Source organism: Sebastes umbrosus, chromosome 10 (genome assembly GCF_015220745.1).
Source record: "Sebastes umbrosus isolate fSebUmb1 chromosome 10, fSebUmb1.pri, whole genome shotgun sequence".
NCBI classification, from domain to species: Eukaryota; Metazoa; Chordata; class Actinopteri; order Perciformes; family Sebastidae; genus Sebastes; species Sebastes umbrosus.
The window spans coordinates 7,090,105-7,111,040 of NC_051278.1; the positions used below are offsets into that span (position 1 = coordinate 7,090,105).

Genomic DNA, 20,936 nt, shown 5'->3' on the forward strand with positions numbered 1-20,936 from the left:
GCCCATATTTTGCCATGACGACACACACACGGATTGACAAAGTGAAAACAATAGCAGCCACACGCCACTGCGGCTGGTAACAATCACCGGGAGTCTGTAGTGGTCTGTAGCAGCCCCATAAAACAACCTACTTTCATGAGCTCAGTTTTCACTTTGGAAAACAATCTGTTACATGACGTCATATAGACAGCAGCTTGACCCACCACCTCTTCAAACTACCAAATCCTTTAATTAACAATCTCAGAAATCGTAAGCGATAACCAAAGACAGTAACATCCACTACCTGACAGGTCAGATGAGGTTACGATGGGACATCTCTGGCTCCATAGTAACAGAGTAATATGGTTTTATCTTGCTTTAAATTAAAAAAAAGTTCAGATATCCATACTCGTTTATCTTAGAATATGTACAGAAAACTTCTGAAACATGATTCAGACGTAAAAATCGGATAGAAGAAAACGTCAGTGAAAATGACGGCGAGAATGAAAGCTGGTGGAACAGAAGTTTATGAAAACATGGAGCTGAAAATCCAACACAGACGAACCACTGAAATTGATAACATCGATAACATCTGGAGTGAAGACACGTCTCTTCTACCGGTGTTCAGTCTGAAACTCGCAGCGTAAAATTTGACCTCATGTCAGTTGACAGACAGTGTGTGTGTGTGTGTGTGTGTGTGCGTGCGTGTGTGTGTGTGTGTGTGAGCTGAAAAAAAGACCAAACAGTCTGAAGCCAGAGTTTAACCTAGGATAAATGACTTCAGTGTGCGTGTGGAGTTCATGTCCTGAACATCCACCTGCAGGATTTTGTTTTGTTTATGTCCAAAGGGTGGTGGCCTCATATGCACGCACACACACGCACACACACACACACACACACACACACACACACACACACACACACACACACACACATACACGCACACACACACACACACACACACGCACACACACACACACACACACACACACACACACACACACACACACACACACACACATACACACATGCATACACACACACACACACACAAAGTGTCCACAGCTGCCACATCTGGTGACCATATGTGGTGTAATTGTGTGTGTAGGTTGAGTGTGTGTCTGTGAACTGAACACTACTGATTACAGGTAGGTGACACACACACACACACATGCACCCACGCACACATACACACACTCACAGACATGTAAATAAACAGAAACTGTACTATTACCACAACCATTAAGGTCATTATGAAGTCAAACACACACACATATGCACACATACACACACATATATCAAAGAGGGTGTAACAGAAAAGCATTTAGAGGCCCTCGTTCATATATCTTCACTTTATAGGACAGGCATGAATAAAGCTGTCTCTCTCTCTCTCTCTCTCTGTCTCTCTCTCTCTCTCTCTCTCTCTCGTCATGCCCGCTCTGTTTCACATTACCTCTCTGTCTGTTTTTCTACCCACTTCCTTCTATTTTCCAGACTGTTTCTTAAACTTAGTGTTGCCTCACTGGTGCAACAGCAAGACGAGCCACAGAACAACAAACAGATCTGTGAGAAACAGATTCTGCAACATTCTGCAGAGGTTACAAAAACACAGGAAATAAAGAATGATCCACCTTAAGGCTCTTATCAAGCACATTTTCAATTAAATTATCACACAGAGTAAGCCTGGAGCTTCCTTAATGTTCTGGAGCTGCGTTGAAATTACACTCTTTTCCGACTGTGCCCAGTTGGTAATACAGACACATGCATGTTGGTCTGCTTACACAGCACTATCTAGAGACTCACTTTCAGTCTACAAATTAAGAGAAGCTGTGTGGTTCGCAATTAGCGAGACATGATGACGGTCTATATTTCTATCAAAATATTAGGGATAAACATTCATTTTTATGTCAAAACTGATCTGAGAGATTACTGAAAATGCTGTTTGAATCATTTGATTCCCCTTAAAAGGTGCAGTGTGTGGGATTTGGCGGCATCTAGTGGTGTGTTTGCAGATTGCAACCAACTGAGTACCCCACCGCTCTCTCCTCCCTTTCCAAGACTGCGGTAACGTGAGCCACCGAGTGCTAAACCGTGGTAACGCCGTTCGCCTCGCTCGGAGGTAACCATAGTAACACTACTTTAGGAGCAACGGAAGTCACACGGCGGCTGGCGGTACCACGGTTTTACACTCTGCTGCTCACGTTACCTCAGTTTTAAAAGCGTGGTTGAGAACTACGGTGGCCTTCAGGTAACGTAAAAACGTGAAAGGCTCTCTCCAGAGCCGGTATTTGGTTTGTCCGTTCTGGGCTACTGTAGAAACGTGGCGGACTCCGTGAAGAGAACCCGTTCCCTATGTAGATATGAACCGCTCATTCTAAGCTAACGAAAACACAACAATTCTTAGTTTCAGGTGATTATACACTCATGAAAACATAGTTATGAATATTATATTCTGCTAATAGATCCCCAAAAATGTCACATACTGTTCCTTTAAATATAGTAAGTTTAAGGTTGTTAGTCTGGTGACAGTATAATACAGAGCCAGGCCTACTAGGCTTTATCTATCTGATAAATACAGTGTGCATATGGATATTTCTGTTTGTTTATACACATAGTTTTAGACATGAATCTACACATCTGGTTCTAGATGATCCCAGTTTGCAATTATCTAACTCTCCTCAATCATTCAGCTTCAACAAATTGTTCTCTACCAAACTTCCGATCACCTGCTCTCTCCCCCCGTTTGTTGTTCAATACTAGATTACCAAACTGACCTGCGCCCCCCGAAAGCCCCGGCTTCACTGTGTGGCAATCGATTTGTACTAATTGAATTTATGTAATTTTGTTTGGGAAAATGCTTTTATCTGTTTATCATGTTCATGTCTAGTTAGCTCATCTTCTTTTAGTGCAGCTTTTTTGTCTGTTTAAATTTTTTATTACAGTTTTATATGCTTTATTTTCTAATGTTGAGACCCTGTACTTCATTATTTCATATTGTGCTTACATATTGCATATTCCCAAATGCATCTGTGTTTAATCAAAGTAGCACACATCCAACCTGTGACTATTGAATACTGCACAGATTGCACAATGAGCCAGGAGACAGGACAGCTGCAACGCCTCAATCTCATCTCTCTACGGTCTGTCTCTCTCTCTCTTCATGTCCCACTCTGTCTCTCTTCCTCTCTGCTCTCGCATCAGTGTTTGTTCCTCCTTGTTTACATCTGTTTATAGTCTATCTTTCCATCTCACCCCCACTGCACCTCTTTCTTTCTGCTTTTCATTTATCTCTATCTCTCTCCGCTGGGTTCTCTCTCTTTCTCTCTCTCTGTTGTACATTTTCTCTCCACCGCTCCCTCTTCATCTCCATAGTGACGCAACGCTACCATGACGACTCAACAGGAACGGGGGAGATTGATAAATTAGCTCTTAGCGCGGGCACACATGTGGAACATGCATAGAACACCCAGGAGCACACACACACACACACACACTTAGACACCACATTCATTAACAAACACATTTCCCACCCTTCCTCCTTTTCTCCGTCTTCTCTTTTTTGCTCTCTCCATCTGATTTTTTTTTCCTTGCACACTCACTGTTCCTGCCCTCAACCAAACACACACACACACACACACACACACACACACATGCACAATAACCTGGCGAGGAACAGGCAGCTATTAGGTTATATAACCTTTTGACAGTTCCCATCTGGCCAGTAACTAAGGCTGAAGTGCTGGATCGTTCTCTATATACACATATACTGTATATACACACACACACTCACACAGTCCTGAAAGTACATTTTACAAATAACAACAGCAGAGCTGCACTGCAGTATTTGAAACTATAAAAGAAAAAGTCACGTATGAATGTTTCACAGAAATGTATCAACCGTTTGTTATTATTCAGTACTGCAACTGTCTAATGAATGTAGGTACACATGGTGTAACTATTGCAATTGTCGGGCAAAATAGTCTCATTTCCTGCTCTAACAAGCTGCAAGTGGAGGAAAAAATGTGCAGCTGTCTGAGGTATAATGTGCTCTTAAGTCGCAAAGCTGCTGGGCACAACCCAGTCTCCAAGACATTACATATGCTTATTAATTAGGGCTGTCAAGCGATTCAAATAGTTAATCACGATTAATAGCACATTTTTTATCTGTTCAAAATGTACTTTAAAGGGTGATTTGTCAAGTATTTAATACTCATATCAACATGGGAATGGGCAAATATTAGCAACACAAAACAATGACAAATATTGTCCAGAAACCCTCACAGGTATTGCATTTAGCATTAAAAATATGCTCAAATCATAACAAACTGCAGCCCAACAGGCAACAACAGCTGTCAGTGTGTCAGTGTGCTGACTTGACTATGACTTGCCCCAAACTGCATGTTATTATCATAAAGTGGGCATGTCTGTAAAGAGGAGACTCGTGGGTACCCATAGAACCCATTTTCATTCACATATCTTGAGGTCAGAGGTCAAGGGACCCCTTTGAAAATATTAGCGCAAGTTTGGAGCATCATTTAAATTCTTTTGCGACAAGCTAGTATGACGTGGTTAGTACCAATGGATTCCAATGGATGTTTTTTTTGTTTCATGTGATAGCAGAATTACTCTATCTTTAAAACTGAGCCCGCAACAACCTGAAATATCGCAAGTTGTGTTAATGTGTTAAAAGAAATGAGTGGCATTAAAACCCGATTATGTTTTTATCAACATAATAAGGAATTGTTGTTAATTAACATGTCTGGCAGGTCAACTGTTCACTGGCGTTGTTTCCCTACAATATCCGCTCTTCCAAAAAAAAACATCATCTTGCAGCAACAAAAGCATTAATAAGCTTAGTTTCATAAGACAAGTGATTTGAAACACAAGATATGATGTGTTTACTTTAATATCATTTAACCAAAGCCAGGATCTTTCCCTAACCTTGGGTGACTCCAGACATCAACCCAGGTCTCCGGTGTCTTAGTCCTCGCCACCCACCCAGCCACCTCCTTATGACTCCTGTGTGGTACAAAACCTAAACACAAAAAAATGTTGCCTTTGAACATGAGCCAGGCAGCAATTACATTTCCTAACAAAACACAAGTGGCACAACAATTTGGTAGTATATAAACATAATTTCTAAGACACAAGGTTGTTGGATAAAAGCTTAGATTTCTGCTTTGAAATCCTCTACTCATGCGTTATCTCTTCAGATCCCAGCAGGTATCAGGTGGACAAGTTTTGATAGTTTATGCACATGAATTATTGTCAGTATTTTGCGTTACAAATGAAGAATTTATACCTTTAGTGCAATAGTTATTGCCCATGATTAACCACCTCAAATACTGAACGTGCATGCTGCTGGTTTAGAAAAGTGGCGCTGTTTTAATTCCATCTCAGTCACTGCTAAAGCTGCAGGACTCTACTTCAAATGATATAGAGAAATAGAGGTGTTAGCTAGCTTGATCAAACATCTGTACAGTTGGTGGACTGTCTGTTGGTAGTATGACTATAGTATAATATAATCTATGTACATAGTATCTTTAGTATAATCTACATACACTTTAAAGACTACAGCACTGCTGGCAGCATCTGCAGCCTGCAGTGTTCATATATAAAACTTTTTTTTTCTTTTACAATACTCGGTTGAGCTTTCAAAATGTTTTGACGTACGTGTTACGTAAGAGTATGTGGGTGTGAAATCGCTGAGGACGTCTTGTTTAGGAGAAATGATTCAGTTTGAAACCTTGTCTGTTTTATTATATATTCTGTGCAGAAAAAAAAGTGGTATTTAGTTTGAGACATATGTGTTCTGTGTGCAGATTTACAGCCTAAATACACACATTATAGTATCTCTTTCCCCTCTGTGGTTTAAAATAGAGGAGTGTTATAGAACAGTATGTGAGACGGGGGAGTAAAAGAGAAGAGTACGTACTGTATATATGTGTGTGTGTGTGTGTGGCCGTCTGCACATACTAATGTCTGAACATCCCAAAACCCTCTGCAGTGAGACATAACAACTAGAAGCTGTGAAACCACCAGAGAACTATGAATATAATGGAAGAACATTAAAATGCTAAAGTGGTCTGTTCGTGCAGACGCTAAACAAGCTGCTCTTGCTGGGAAAAAGTCAAAAATGTGCAAACAAACAATTTGTAAAACCCAAACATACAACCATGGATAAAAACACACTCTCTCCCCCCAAGAATATATAACACCCAAAGATCCTTTAAAAGCAGTGTGTTTATGATCTGATGAGTTTTGTTTCTTTAATAATAAAAGGATACAGTCCCGACCAACTGGAACTCTGAATAGTTGTCACACTTCCAACTGCTGAACCAATGGCAGCGCGAGTCCTTCATGTAGGTGAACATTCCTGAAAAATAGAATTAGGTTTAGCACATTTCCGGCGGTTAATAAATCAATAAAGGCTGGATGAATGAGAGATTGATGGACAGGCGAGGGAAGGAGAGGAGTGGAGGAAAGATGGAGGCAAGGATGGAAGGAAAGAAGTTGAAGGTGAGGAGGAAATGAAAGGAACAAAAGGAAGATGGATAAAAAGAAATAAAGACAGAAGATGCAACAAGACATTAAGGAAGGAAGGAAGATAGTAAAAGGTTAATAAATTGGGTAATTATGAACAACTTAAGGCAAGACACTACAGGCAAAATACTTTTTTATGCAATGGTCAATTTAGAGATTTTGAGCTATTTTGCTTCCATAACATGTCTTCTTTTAGACTAGTAGAAAGAAAACAATCCAAAATACTCATTTAGGTGTTTATTTTACTACTTTGTATATTCGTGTCTGCAGATTTCTCCTAAATTCAACAAATGTTAGCATTATATAATGCCTCATTTGCATATTTAAATATACAATTTCAGAAAACTTGTAATACAAAAATCTAATGGTCTCTATGTAAGTAATCAACTGGGGGAGTTTCATGGTGCTATCTATAAGTTAAAACCCCTATTCACCTGTAGTGTCTTCAACATGTATGGAATTTTACAAGACATATCTTTAAAGGCCGTTTTCTCAAAATGATTTTTCTCTCATACTCTGAGCCAGAAATCTCCACTTCAGTAGCACTTACATCCACCAAAACTTTCCAGTTTCATTCCTATCTGAAGGTTTTTACAGAGAGGTTTGTTCATATATCATTCATAGCCTGATTTATAGAACATTTAGGGCTGTCAAAGTTAACACAATAGTAAATATGCTAAATGCAGTACCTGTGAGGGTTTCTGGACAATATTTGTCATTGTTTTGTGTTGTTAATTGATTTCCAATAATAAATATATACATACCTTTGCATAAAGCAGCATATTTGTCCACTCCCATGTTGATAAGAGTATTAAATACTTGACAAATCTCCCTTTAAGGTACATTTAGAACAGATAAAAAATGTGCTATTCATTTGCAACTAACCGCGAATAACTATGGACATTCACACAATGAATCACTATTAAATACTTTAATTGATTGACAGCCCTAATAATATTGTATTCCTAAAAGTCTATTAAACATGAACCACTTATTGTATCAACTTTTTAGTTGATACGGTGAACTTAACTTGAATTTTCTTATCCATACATCCAGTAAACTCTTTACATTTTAAAACAGATGTATTTTATTTTGTAATGTAAATTTCCATTTCAATGTATTTTTTTCTATTTTACTTTTAACAACAAGAAATCTGTGTGGTCTGAGTAGTTTATTTTCGCTCTGCTGTAACAGCACATCTCTTGTCGACAGCGAGTGTCAGAGCGATACAAAAGGGACGATGAGCAGGTAGTTAAGTAGAATAAATCTGACAGAATGGTGAAGCGCTGAAGCTCTTCCAGCTCTGACTGAGAGAAACAGCAGCAGTCTGTTCTGAGCCGAGACCCACATCTGGACCGCTCACATCTCTGAACACCAGAAAACTGACACCGCTTCACGCATAAAAGAGCCTGTGTGTGTGTGTGTGTGTGTGTGTACACCTGCCTGTGTGCGGCTGAGTCTGTGTGTGTGTGTGTGTGTGAGAGGCAGAGCCGGGGCTTTCCCTGCGCTGCTAATGAGGGGAACACAGCTTTCATTGAGTGTGTTGCTTTGGGCCGACGTCCCCTGGCACCAAAAACACAGACGACCGCGGAAAGACGGAAAGACGATGGAAAGAACAACTCGACCAGAAGAGAGAGAGAGAGACACAGATAGAAAGCAAGAGAGGGAGAGAGAGAGAGAGAGAGAAGAGACATATACAGACGGACGTTCGCTCGGTTTCCATTCAAGTATTTTTTATGCAAATTCCAATGTACCGAAGGAGAAAGGCTGAATCGAAACAGCAAATCTTGGAGAATATTCTATATCAATATTGTAAAAAGGGTTTTATGCTCACATGACGTGAGAATGCTTCTTGTGGTTAAAGGAAATAATATGGAAGCAGCAGTGATGGAGACACACTTGTTGAATGAAAAAGGAGAAAGTTCAGCTTGAGAAGTGTTTTACTCACATTTATATCAAACCAGTTTGGATTTGGATTAAAATAATGTCTGTCGATCACCTAGTCAGTGTGACTCCACTCCTTTTACGGACATTAGTTGGTGCCCCAAAATATGTTTACAGTCAAGTGGTCCACAAATTGCCTTCTGATGCCAACAGAGACGGAATCATTCCGCTGTAATGAATGTCAATGTGGACAGTTTTTGTTGGATACTGTTGCCGACAACAACCTAAAGAGAGTGAGCCCTGTGTGCGTTACTATGCATGAAAGTTTTCCTCCTCACAGGGACAGAGGCTGGGAGACCGAAGATAAACTTGAAAAGACAACCAACCAGCAGGGTGATTTTGGGGAGATTTCTGTCGTTTTAATTTGCTAATTTAATGGTCTGCCTACAAAGAAGGACCCCTGACCTCATATCTTGAGGTCAGAGGTCAAGGGACCCCTTTGAAAATGGGCATGCCAGTTTTTCCTCGCCAAAATTTTGCGCAAGTTCACAGCGTTATTTAACCTCCTTCACAACACGCTTGTATGACATGGTTGATATCAATGGATTTATTAGGTTTTTTAGTTTCATATGATGCCAGTGTCTTCACTCTAGCTTTAAAACTGAGCCCACTACAACCTCCGAAAGATCGACTGCGTTAATGTGTTAAAAAAAACGATTTTGTGTTAATGCGTTATGATCGCGTTAACTTTGACAGCCCTACAAAAAACAAAAGAAAACAAAAAAAACATGTGGAGATGAAGTGGATTGTGCTGCAGTGGTTTCATAACCACTTTTCAACACTGTATGGGGCGAAGTTGATACTCGAAAGATCGATTTTTGGTGGACTGTTCCTTTAAAATGGCAGGACTGGAGAGGATCAAAGACAAACGGATGGGAGAAAAAGAGAGGAAGCAAAAGAGACAAGGGCACACAAACAAAGTGACACATGGATATGGAGATAATTAGAGTCAGGCAGTCAGTAAAGACAGGAGAGTAAACTGAAAGGAGAAACAGACGGAGAGACATAACAAGTCTAGTCTGAAATGAGAGTTTGTTGCTGAGTTTCCAAAACCAACACTGACCGCTTTTCTCAGCCATCTGACACTTATTCCTGCTGCAGTTTCACCGACCTGAAAACTCACTGAGCTTGTCCACTGAGACCTCCATATCATAAAAATTGAGTTTTAATTTTTATCAAATAAAAATCGGATTTACTTTCCGCTTGTTTTCAATTTAAGTATGTCTTCACTTTCCATTGACTTTACATCAAACTGGATTTCCCTCCAGATTCTCGGCGTTTTCTCTTGTTCTCTGTTGAAAGATGTCATCTTTTCCGTTTTCTTTATTCACACCTGACTGAGGCTGTTTCATGGACATAGTTTATAGTTCGGTAAGAATGACCTCCAGTAAGACCACCGCAGGGTGTGTGATGTCAGCTGAAGGCCTTCTGTGCTACACTGTAGACATACTGACGGCACACGATCGCCGACATCCCAGACTGTGACTTCTGTGAAGCAAAAGTGTGTCTCACCGTAGTCTGTGTGGAAGATCTGTCGGACCAGCAGCAGGAACCACTCCTTCGTCAGGCCGCCCATGTCCAGCCCCGCCTCCCCGACAAACGTCACCCGCAGCTTCTTTTTCAGGTCGCACCGCTTCCTCATCAACTGGAGAGAGAGGAGGAGACAAAACGAATACATAAGATTTATCACAGAAAAACAGTTGTTTTTCACACAATTCTGAAACCAATATTTTAACCCTTTACTATATCTTTTAACAAAAACTGTCACACAGCTGTTTCATTAGAACCTCAAACATAAGTATTAAAATGTTATGATCCTTTATTCCTAAACATGTGCAGACCAAAAAGGACAGAAGCATGTGGACAATCTTAAATCATCACTTCTTGAAGAAACTAATTTAACATCACTTAGACATAGATTTTAGGGTTCACGTGAGATTTACAGTTAGGTTTAGGTTAGACTGAGCAACTAAGGTTGACACATGAATGTAGAATATTAAAGGCGTACTTGTTTGTGGAGGACGCACGTAATCACACTACTTACATGCATACAGTATATATGCAGATATGTAAATTTTACTGCAAATTATAGTTATTTTGTTTAACCTGTTTGTGCTTGAAGCATTCTCTTGGCTTGCCTAAGCAACAAAAAAAAAAACATGTTCACGTTTGTAAATGTCTAAAACAAGTCACGCTGCATGTCTCTGAATAACACCTGTGTACATGTTCGCCCGTAGAGACAGAATTAACTCCCAGGTGTTTTCCTACATAACAATAATGAATTCTCTGCAGAGGAAACACGACTCCTCTTCTCAAACTTGTTAATTATTTTCTCACCTAGTGAGACCTTGTTATGTATTCCTGCTGTTATGAATACTCTGGATTAAAAACAGGTGAGAAGAGTGTGCATGTGTGTGTGTGTGAGTACTAACCTCATCCAGTGAGTCACTGAGGAGCTGTGCTCGTCGTACTTTAATGTTGAGAAACAGAAGGTTCATGTCCACTCTCTGCCTGCGAGAAACCTTACTGACAAGGCTTTGCTGTGAAACACAAACACACACAATTAAAGTGTGTAGACATGCAGTTGTTGCTTTGCGTACACACATTCTTGATTCTCACACATTCTGCCTGCTTTCTAATTTTCATGCGTCTTTGTTACTCTACTTCTATCTTTGTGAGGACCATATGAATGTGGAAAAATGGAAATGGAGGTCATCACTTCTTCAAAAGGAGGAGATAAAAGCAGTTAAGGCCGGAACAAAGACTGTATATAAGAAGTGGACGTAGTCACGTGACATTGGTTTGTGGACTACGGTTTTGAAGCTTCGAGTGCGACATTCTTGTTTTATAGAACCAGAAGTGACTCAAGAGGGTGGAGCTAAGTACAACCGAATGCTGAATAAGACATTTTTAGGTGACGAAAAAGGTTCTAATTTACTAAATGAACATCATGCTGTATTGAAGAAGACTTGAAACTAGTGATTGAGACCATAATCTCATGTTTACAATGTTTACTGAGGTAATAAATCAAGTGAGAAGTAGGCTCATTTTCTCATAGACTTCTATACAACCAGACTTCATTTTGCAACCAGAGGAGTCGCCCCCTGCTGGCTGTTAGAAATACTGCAAGTTTAAGGCACTTCCTTATCGGCTTCACTTTTCAGACCCTGTTTGTTTAAGGCACTTGGCTTCACTTTTCAGACTTGGATGTTGCTGCCTGGGCTGGAATTAGATTTAGGTTAGGGTAGGGGGCCTGCATGCATTATTTAAACGATGTTCCTCACAAGTCATGAAGTACAAAGATGTTTGCATATGTGTCTGAGATTGTGTGTGTGTCTCACCCTGGCCTGACTGATCATCTGTTGCTCAGAGTCTTTCTGGATGATGGCTTTCTTCACCACTGTTGAAAGGATGAAGGGGAACTGACAGAAGGAAAACCTGAGGAAGGACCAGAAGAAATATGAAAAGTTAACAACCCTGAAAAGGTATTTCTAAATCTAAAAACACTTCATTCTTGACCAACTCTCGAGTGTTTTTAAAATCATAGGCTTGACCCAAAATGAGCAGACTCCTGAAATCGACACCCGAAATGAGCAGAGTTCCCCACCACAGCAGCCAGGAGCTTTTTAGAGGCGATCGTTTGAACTGTAAACTCTGGATCCATTTCCTTTATCAGACGGTAACGAGCCGTGACGCAGCGTGAAACAGACTTCACGGCTTCTGGGAGCGTTTCCAGCCACCATTCTGGATAAAGTGCAGCTGTGGGAACGTTACTTCGTCTCTGCACAGTCTGACTTCCAGGAATCTTCGGAAGGAGCTAACATCCCTCTTGGTCACGGGTGGTGAGTCAAAGCTGATGTGTTGTCACATCTGTTAGCATATCTGGTCCTTGTTAGCGGGCGAGACCAGTGACACTTTCCCAGGGAAAAGTCACTACTCATCGTCTATTCCACAGCTCCATCGTTAAATATGCATTTATTATTCACCAATAGTGAGTCAGTGTTGATGTCAGCGTGTTTGAACATTTCACCCAAGCAACACATCTGTTACACAACACTGAACGTTTTCGTCAATGAAGCGTAAGCTGGTATGAGAGCCATTCTGGACACATTCAGTCAGCAGCAGATGGAAAAGCCAGTCAGCTCACTGGTTAAACTGGAGAGACAAAGAGATGGACATACTATATCTGACCTGTTTGAGTTGCCGTAGCTCTGCCAGGTCCTGTACTCCTCCATGAAGTCGATGTGCTCCAGCGTGATGTTGTAAAAGTCAGTGAAAGGCATGATGGGAGCGGAGGAGACACTGTTGGCTGCATCTGACGACAGGAAAAGAAGAAAGTTGAATGTGACAAAAAGATTGATGAGTGTGTGTGTGTGTGTGTGTGTGTGTGTGTGCGTGTGTGCGTGCGTGTGCGTGTGTGTGTGTGTGAGACTCACTGAACAGGCCGAGCACTTTGGTAGCAGAGGGGATCCACCAGGAGCACTTGGCCAGAGGAGGAAGTTCGTCTGGTTCTGCAGGAAACAGACGGGTGGAGATAAACTGCAGGAGGCGCTCTACCAGCTGCCTGAAACGCCTCGCCGACAACCTGACACACACACATACACACACACACACACACACAGTTAGTGTTGGTTAACATCAGCAGAATTGGCAGAGTCCAAACTGCACATACCCTAAAATATACACACGCACAAAAATAGACACTTCAAGAGAGAAAAATAGCAGCGCTGGATGGAGAGATTTGGGTTTTGGGATCTGAGCAGAACTAGACAGAACTTGTAATTTAACGCAGCTCGCTTGTAAATCATCACCACATACAGGACGCTTTCTGCAGGGCTCCTTCAGTGCTGAGTGCAGAGAGACGCGCAGAAGATGGCTTTACATTTGTAATCATAGGCTGTGTGTCAAGTTTTAAAAGCTACAAGATTAGATAAAACTGGCTGGTAGTGGATTATGATTTTTAAAAGATAGAAATAACATGATACATTAACATAGAGGCACTGTTGCAGAGATATAATGCAGAGTTGGTACCCACCATCATAGATATAAAACAATTCTATATCTATGGAAACCACCCTGAAAGATACTTTTATCTGACTGGACACTAGTTTAAAAAGGCAGGGAAGAGTCACTATGACACCTCAATTTAATTTTAATTCAGATACTAAAATGTTTAATGCTGTCTTAATACAAAGAAGTTAACCTAAGAAATACTTTTTATTAATTATAATTAACCTAATTATGACTTATTTAGGGCTATCCTGAATACCATTTTCTTAGGCCTTTGAAGCTTCAGTGAGAAATATTTGATTATTAGAAGCTTCGGGACAGCGCCGCTGCCGCGCTACTGTACACACACGCACCTTTACACATAACAAACAGCGATATCTGGCTGAGAATAAATAATAATAATTAATGTTGAATATGAATAATGAATAATATTGTGGGACTATTCCTTATTTCATGGGCTATTTGGGGATTACACATTATTATTACATACTTATATATATATAAAAAACAAAAACCGAAGCATTCGAATACTGATTTGGAGGTTGAATACCATCCCAGTCAGCCCAAGACTTATTATTATTATGACTGAATTATGACAATGAATTTTGATGCCAACTCTTGATACTTGACAGTTTTCAACGCTTGGTGAAACAGATTTCAATCGCTTCTCAAAATGTATTGAGTTTTCAAACCCAGGCCCGGTAATAGTAGCATGAGCTGTAGACTACATCAGCACAGCAATGTGCTCAAGCCTTTTTTATTCCAGGCTGGGTAGCGATGCCACACACATGCCATCCAACCGTCTGATCAGCAGTAATAGCCTGTGGTAATAAACAAAGATGATGATGATGAAAAACAAGTTGATTGCTAAAAAGAATGCAACTGCTGCAGTCTGTCAGAATTTAGGGTTTGTACCAGACGACGAGAGAGATTCTGTTTGTGCTATCTGCATAAGCAAAGCGAGCGAGAGGAAAGTATTTCCAGTTTGAGATGGAAACGCTTCAAATTTACGTTCCCATCGCACAATAAATCGGCAGCTAACCCTGCTGCAAAGACCCGATGATAAGACCTAATCCGCCTACACGTCCAGGAGTTATTTACAGAGCCTCAAATCACATATTTCCCTCAGAAGGCTTTACAATCTGTTCAACCTACAACAGCCTCTCGCCTTAGACTCGGCTTGGACAAGGACACACTGTGAAAGGCAATAGGCCTTTTCATTGCCATCCTGTTGCTAGGGCAACCGTTTTGGTCCCTGTTTACTTCCTGTCAGCTACTGCATTAACAAACATTGTAACAGGAAATACAATGGGTCCATTTAGAATGTCCAGTCTTTTCAAAATAAACTTCCCAAAAAAACACAAATACTTAGTTAGGTTTAGGAAAAGATCGTGGTTTGGGTTAAAATAATTCAAAAAATGACGTAAATTAAATAGCCTACAGAAGTTATGTGACAAATAAAATCAATGTTGACTTCTGTTTTCACACAGGGTACGAACGCCGGTCTCCTGGGTGAAAGTCTGGTGTTTTTAGACTCAGAGAAAGCTATGGCAACTTGGCTGCAAACAAACAACAAAAGTTGACACACACCTACACACACTCAGACTTACTTCTTTAGCCAGTGAACCAGGAAGTGGTGGTCGGCCTCGGACAGTGCTGCGATCTGCCTCAGCAGGTGAGCGTAGATCACATAGGTACTGGTGCTCGAATACTGGGGGTTCTACACAAACACACACACACACACACACACACTATATGTCATGTTGTGACAAAGCTAACCACTGGTAGTTTAGCTTATGGTGCCTTCAAATGAAACTCACGAGCTTGCATTTACGTTTAAGTCATGAGAACACCGCTGCTAAGCAACAGCAATATCAACGTTACTGACGGCGCCTAGAAACCACAGCCAACAATTTAGCAAGCTAGCAAGCGGCTGACGTAATGCACGAAATGCAAAGACATAATGACAGAGGAAAAAGATGAGGCCGTTGGGAATATCAACATTTTCCTCAGACATATTATAAAATTACGAAGAAAAACAATATACGACTAAAATTACAATATATTAAGTTATTATGCACCGAAAAATTTACTTCCATGGCCTCCGTCATTTCTGACAACGTCAACAAACACGTCACAACTCGTAAACCCTCCACTTACGAGGTCGTGAATACCACAAGAGGGGGGCGTTCATATGGACTCTTCTTGTGAACACAGTAAACACCACCCCATTTGAAGGCACCATTAGTTAATACTTCAGCTCTGGGAATGTGGTGACATCACTAAAAAGAAGTCTGATTGGTCACAAAAAAGAAGAAAAAAAAAACAAGCACTCAAACTTATTTGGAAGAGAAAATGAAAGCACAGAGTCAAAGAAGGTTGCTCGTCTGACTTCATTAAAATAGTATTTAGGATGAGACAACTGGGACACAGTTAAGGACATTAACTTGTCAAATAAAGTTATCACCACCTGGTTTACGGATATAAGCTCATGAGAAGAGACTTTGTCACGTTAAAAGGAAATCAAGACGGATTCATCTCTGGTTGGGTTCTTCAGGTCAGACTCAATCTGGGTTTAAATGGCTGTTGTTGTGTTTTCCTCATGACTCACTTTGAGTGTGAGAACACGAGGTTCTGTCTTTTAGACTGCTGTTTGGGTGCAATGATAATAACAACACATGACATAATAAGTGAGATAATTCCAAAGAGGTGCATTCAGTCTTTACAGGGTTTTATAACACAGATGAAGAGAGAAGGAGAGAGAAGAGAAGAGTTGGATGTGTAGCTTGCAGAGCCTATAAAGGAGGGAGAGTCGTCATCAGACAGGAAACCAGCAGTCCTCAACTCCAACATGACCTCACCCAGTTTCAATCTGTGTGTGTGTGCGTGTGTGTGTGTGTGTGTGCGCGTGCGGTTGTGTTCTCATGAGAGTTGGAAGACGAGGCGAGTACTCAAAGTCAAATGGGACAAAATCAGACATTTGGTGTGTGTGTGCATGTTGATGGAGCGTGGAACCACAGTGGAACTACTGTAGATTCCTGACTTTATCTGATTCTAATCCCCCAAAACCATATATGGAAATCAGACTGGAGAGAGACAGAGAGAGAGAGTGAGAGAGAAGAAGAGAGAGAGAGAGAGAGAGAGAGAAAGAGAGAGACAGAGAGGGACGGAGGGAGAGATCAAAATAGGATCAAACATTATCAAAGAAAGAGACAGAAATGAAGGGCAGAATTAGAAAGAGACAGAGAGGTGCGAGTGAAAGATTTGTGTCCAACAGCACTGATGAGAAAAGAAAAAAGATTGAAGTGAAGAAAAAAAGGGTGTGGGAGAAAAACAGAAAGAAAAAAAATAATGAAAAACAGTCGTTTGACCAAAATCCAAGTATTAAAGGGACTATATGTACGTTATTAAGTATTAACGTGTTTTAATCGTTTTCTATAAAGAATGAGACCTTCAGCGACTTTCTGGATTTCCTCTATCAGCCTGTAGACTATTTTTTGTTTGAAGAATGCGGGAGATTTTTTTCCCCGGGAAAATCCAGCGGATGTGACGTCATGCGTGCTCACAAGTGCCTTTACTATCTTCAGCTTCGCTTACAGGGCGAACAGTGTGCAACGACAGCTAACGTTCAGTTAGAAATGGAGTCCGCTAATGCTAAATAACCTGAACTGCCTCACCTGAACAAGAATGAAATAAGCTCGCAGGTCATCTTTTGTCCGAGGCCTGAAAACAGAACACACACAAACCAAAACCGGTCAGAACGACTGCACTGCAGCACAACAACACCAGGCATATACAGTATAAACTAGCTCCCTCTTTGTGCAAAGCCAGGTTAAACAGATCAAAGAGCTGCAGTGAAGAAACAAGAGTTGGAACTGACATACAAGTCTCACTAAAGCAAGTTAAGTGACAAAAAAAAATCAATATCAAATCCATTTTACTATTAATTTCTTAATGACCAAATTCTCTGATATGAATTTGTATTGTTTGGAAATTACATTCAAGCTGAAAGACATTAAGTAGAAAAACAAATGAAGCAAATGGATCTCAAAAATGCAGAATGTGTCACATTAGTGTTCTCACCCTTTCCACTCCCTCAGCAGGCTGTTGATGATCCCTTTTAACACTGACTTCTGGATGTCCTGAGGCTAAACACATACACACACACACACACACAAAACATATTCAGCATCTAAAACACAACAAATCAGAAGGTTGCATCAACATTCCTGAATGTCAGAGACCCACAAACAGAAATGGAAACACTGGCCGTCATATTTATCTAACCTTTACTTAACCAGAGAGGACAGAGAAGAAAAAACTCAAGGCTTTCATCCAGGAGACCTCTGTTAGTGTCTCGTGCGTCACGTTACAATCAGCTGTTGGTTCGTGTCCCATGTTCACAACGTTCAGTGTCATTTTCACTATACTAACCCAGTAGTTTTAAGCCCAACCATATATTTCTTTCCTAAACCTAACTATAGTGGATTTTTTGCCTAATCCTAAAGTGACACCAAGGGTAACTATAGTGGTTTTGATACTGAAAATAAAATGATGCCGAGGGGCGTGGCGCCAATGCCAAGGGGCGTGATGCCAACGCCAAGGGAAGTGATACCAACGCCAAGGGGCGTGATAAGCATTGGTATGTGATGAGTTGGGATGAGAACGTGTTGGACTGAACTGAACAATTTCCTCTCGTTACATGCAGACAGTCTTTATAAAATAAACCTCTGTCTTCATAGGAAACAACTTTCTTAGGTTTAGCCAACAAAACTACTTAGTTAGGTTCAGGAAAAGATCGTGGTTTGGCTTAAAGTAACTCTAGAAGTGGCATTACTTACGTATGGAAGTTACGTGACAAATAAATCAACGTTGACTTCTGGTTTCACACGGGGCACAAACGCCAGTCTCCTGGGCCAAAGTCCGGTGTCTTTTGACCCACCCATCCACCCCGATCTCCTCCCTATGCGGCGTTTGCCGTACTTTATATTTCCTGGCTCACAATTATGTTAATTACATACTAATTGATTTTGTGGGATACGCACAAATTACAGTGTTTCTTTTCGTACGTATATCTACGAACAGTGTATGAGACCAGCCTGACTGTATTGAACAGATCTAGAAGCAGTTTGATGGTGAGCTTGTATGTGTGTGGTTTTACTTACTGTGCTGAGCAGTGCGTCGTAAACAGCGTTGACAAACTTGGCGTTGACTCCCGAGTCGTCTATGGTGTTAAATGATCCATTCGCCTCTCGCTGGGAAAAGACGGAGGACAGAAAATCAGGAAAGAAAAAGGAAGGAGAGGGTCATGAGAAAAAAGGAGGAAAACAGCAGAGAAAAGAAAAATGTTTTCCCATCGTAAAACGGTCATGGCGTCTGGTGAATTTTAACAGCATCTAAAACAGTTTTCTCACAACAGGCATTCTGCTGAGAGCCAGACTGTGTGTGTGTGTGTGTTTATGTGTTGTACCTTGAAGGCAGCGTTGATTTCTATGAAGGAGTCGAAGGTGGTCAGGTAAAACTCTCGAACCTCCCTCCAGTCACCTGATTGGACGGCACGCTCCATGTCCTCCCTAGTAACACACACAAACACATGATGCTTAAAAAGACAAACCAGGCCTGGCTCCAAAATAACTTGTTTTAGCATCACTAGTGAGGTGGTCTTGTTTTATGAGGAGAACAGTTTTAATGTTTTGGATCCCAGTTCAGGGAATGAAAAAACTCACTGAAACTCCTTGGTGGTCTTGGTACGCAGGGGGATGATGGGGTCGGAGGGGAACGGAGCTTTGACCTCTGGGGGAAGAGTGTCAATGGAGAGCCGCTGCTTCTGACGAACATCGCTGCAGATCGGAGGCAGCTCTCTCCCTGGGTGACAAAAACACACACAGACAATAAAGCACTTATTAACTGGGCTTCCAATAATGTACATGTCAGCTGTGGAGGAGTGATCCACATGGCGGAGCAACATGAAGAGGATTCGCTCTCTATGTAGATAGGAGGGGCTCATTCTAAAGTAATTAAAACACAACCATTCTTAGTTTCAGGTGATTATATGAAAACATAGTTATGAATATTATATTACATTTCTAATAAAATATCACCTGAAATGTTACACACTGCTCCTTTAAATACTTCTTTGAACAATTATTCAAAATAAATCTGGATATAAATGTGTTGCTGAATATGCACCCACAATCTCTCTGTTACCAAACACTCTTTTTAACCATCTGAGCTATATATATATATATATATATATATATATATATTTATATATATATATATATATATGGAGTTCAGATGAAATCATCAGCTGAATTAGAACATTAATAAACATGAAGTATTTTCAGTGTTCATTATTTAATTGTTGTAAAGGTCATAATGAATCAATGTATGTTGATGTAATCTAGAGGTTAAAAATGCAGAAATCGGTTACTTGTTTGGACTCGTTTGCAGATAAATATATTTTTAAAACAAGAGACAAATGATATATTTGAAACTGACTCTTATGAGCCATCAGAGCTTTCTGAGCTACATCATCTCTCACACAGGGAATGACGATAGATCATAGTATATATATATATACTTATATCATAGATAGTTATAGAAATAGAGCTCAGATTAGAACATCCAACTGGATCAGGATGTTCATCAGTAACATAATATGGATTATGAGGTCTGACTCTCCACTTATTAATATTATTTCAGTCTGCTCGTTACCAATTGAGCTGAACATTCAGTCATTTTACTACTGAGAACATGTTTGACACTCACTGGATTCATGGAGGATGAAAAATGATTCAGCAATAAATTAATTAAACAATCACAGCAGAAAGCGCTTTGGTAGAAACATCAAACTACTAAAGACTGCTAATAGTGTTTCAATCAAAGATCGAGGGAAAAGGGAAAAATGAGCTTGGCAGCAAACTAAACCGAGGAATTGTTTGTACTGTTCTTATCTGGAAACATATAGCGTCGTAGAGACTATATACAGCAAGACAAATAGAGACGAGATTCAGACTGAGACAGAGATGTCAGTGATGATGTTGCTTCCACACACACAAATGCCCAAACTATAGCTATTAGCCTCAATCAGTGTGTAATCACTGAGGCCCGGCTGCACTACGTGACCACAATGTACAAAGACACACACAGTTATTCAGAATCACACACACACATAAACATGTTCACCCATCCTCCCACACTTCTGACCATCTATTCATCCCCTTTATAATTAGCCTCCCATTGTCTCTGTCTCCACAGTAACAGCAGTCACCAGCAGGCCTGTCCAGGTGCATTGTGGGTGCTCGTTTGGTAGGCATGGACAGATAGATAAAAGCGACACAGAAGTACAGAGGCAGGCAGACGGGTACATGACAATGCGAGCAGGTGTTACATCACAGGAACCCAAATGGTTCTTTGTGTGTTAACGGCGGAGGAGCTTCAGACCGAGGGTGGCGCTG

At 40.6% G+C, this 20,936-nt stretch overlaps 1 protein-coding gene across 1 annotated transcript in view; it reads right to left on the reverse strand.

Moving 5' to 3' along the window:
• The window catches only part of hectd2 (HECT domain containing 2), a 57,022-nt gene that overhangs the window by 25,487 nt on the left and 10,599 nt on the right, over nt 1-20,936 (reverse strand). The window contains exons 3-14 of the mRNA XM_037782880.1: nt 19,203-19,341; nt 18,947-19,049; nt 18,642-18,731; nt 17,560-17,624; nt 17,154-17,199; nt 15,087-15,196; nt 12,903-13,051; nt 12,658-12,781; nt 11,808-11,904; nt 10,899-11,006; nt 9,979-10,111; nt 6,267-6,355 (exon numbers count right to left, since the gene is read on the reverse strand). Of these exons, the coding sequence (XP_037638808.1) occupies nt 6,267-6,355; nt 9,979-10,111; nt 10,899-11,006; nt 11,808-11,904; nt 12,658-12,781; nt 12,903-13,051; nt 15,087-15,196; nt 17,154-17,199; nt 17,560-17,624; nt 18,642-18,731; nt 18,947-19,049; nt 19,203-19,341 (1,253 nt within the window). The remainder of the gene's footprint in view (nt 1-6,266; nt 6,356-9,978; nt 10,112-10,898; nt 11,007-11,807; nt 11,905-12,657; nt 12,782-12,902; nt 13,052-15,086; nt 15,197-17,153; nt 17,200-17,559; nt 17,625-18,641; nt 18,732-18,946; nt 19,050-19,202; nt 19,342-20,936) is intronic.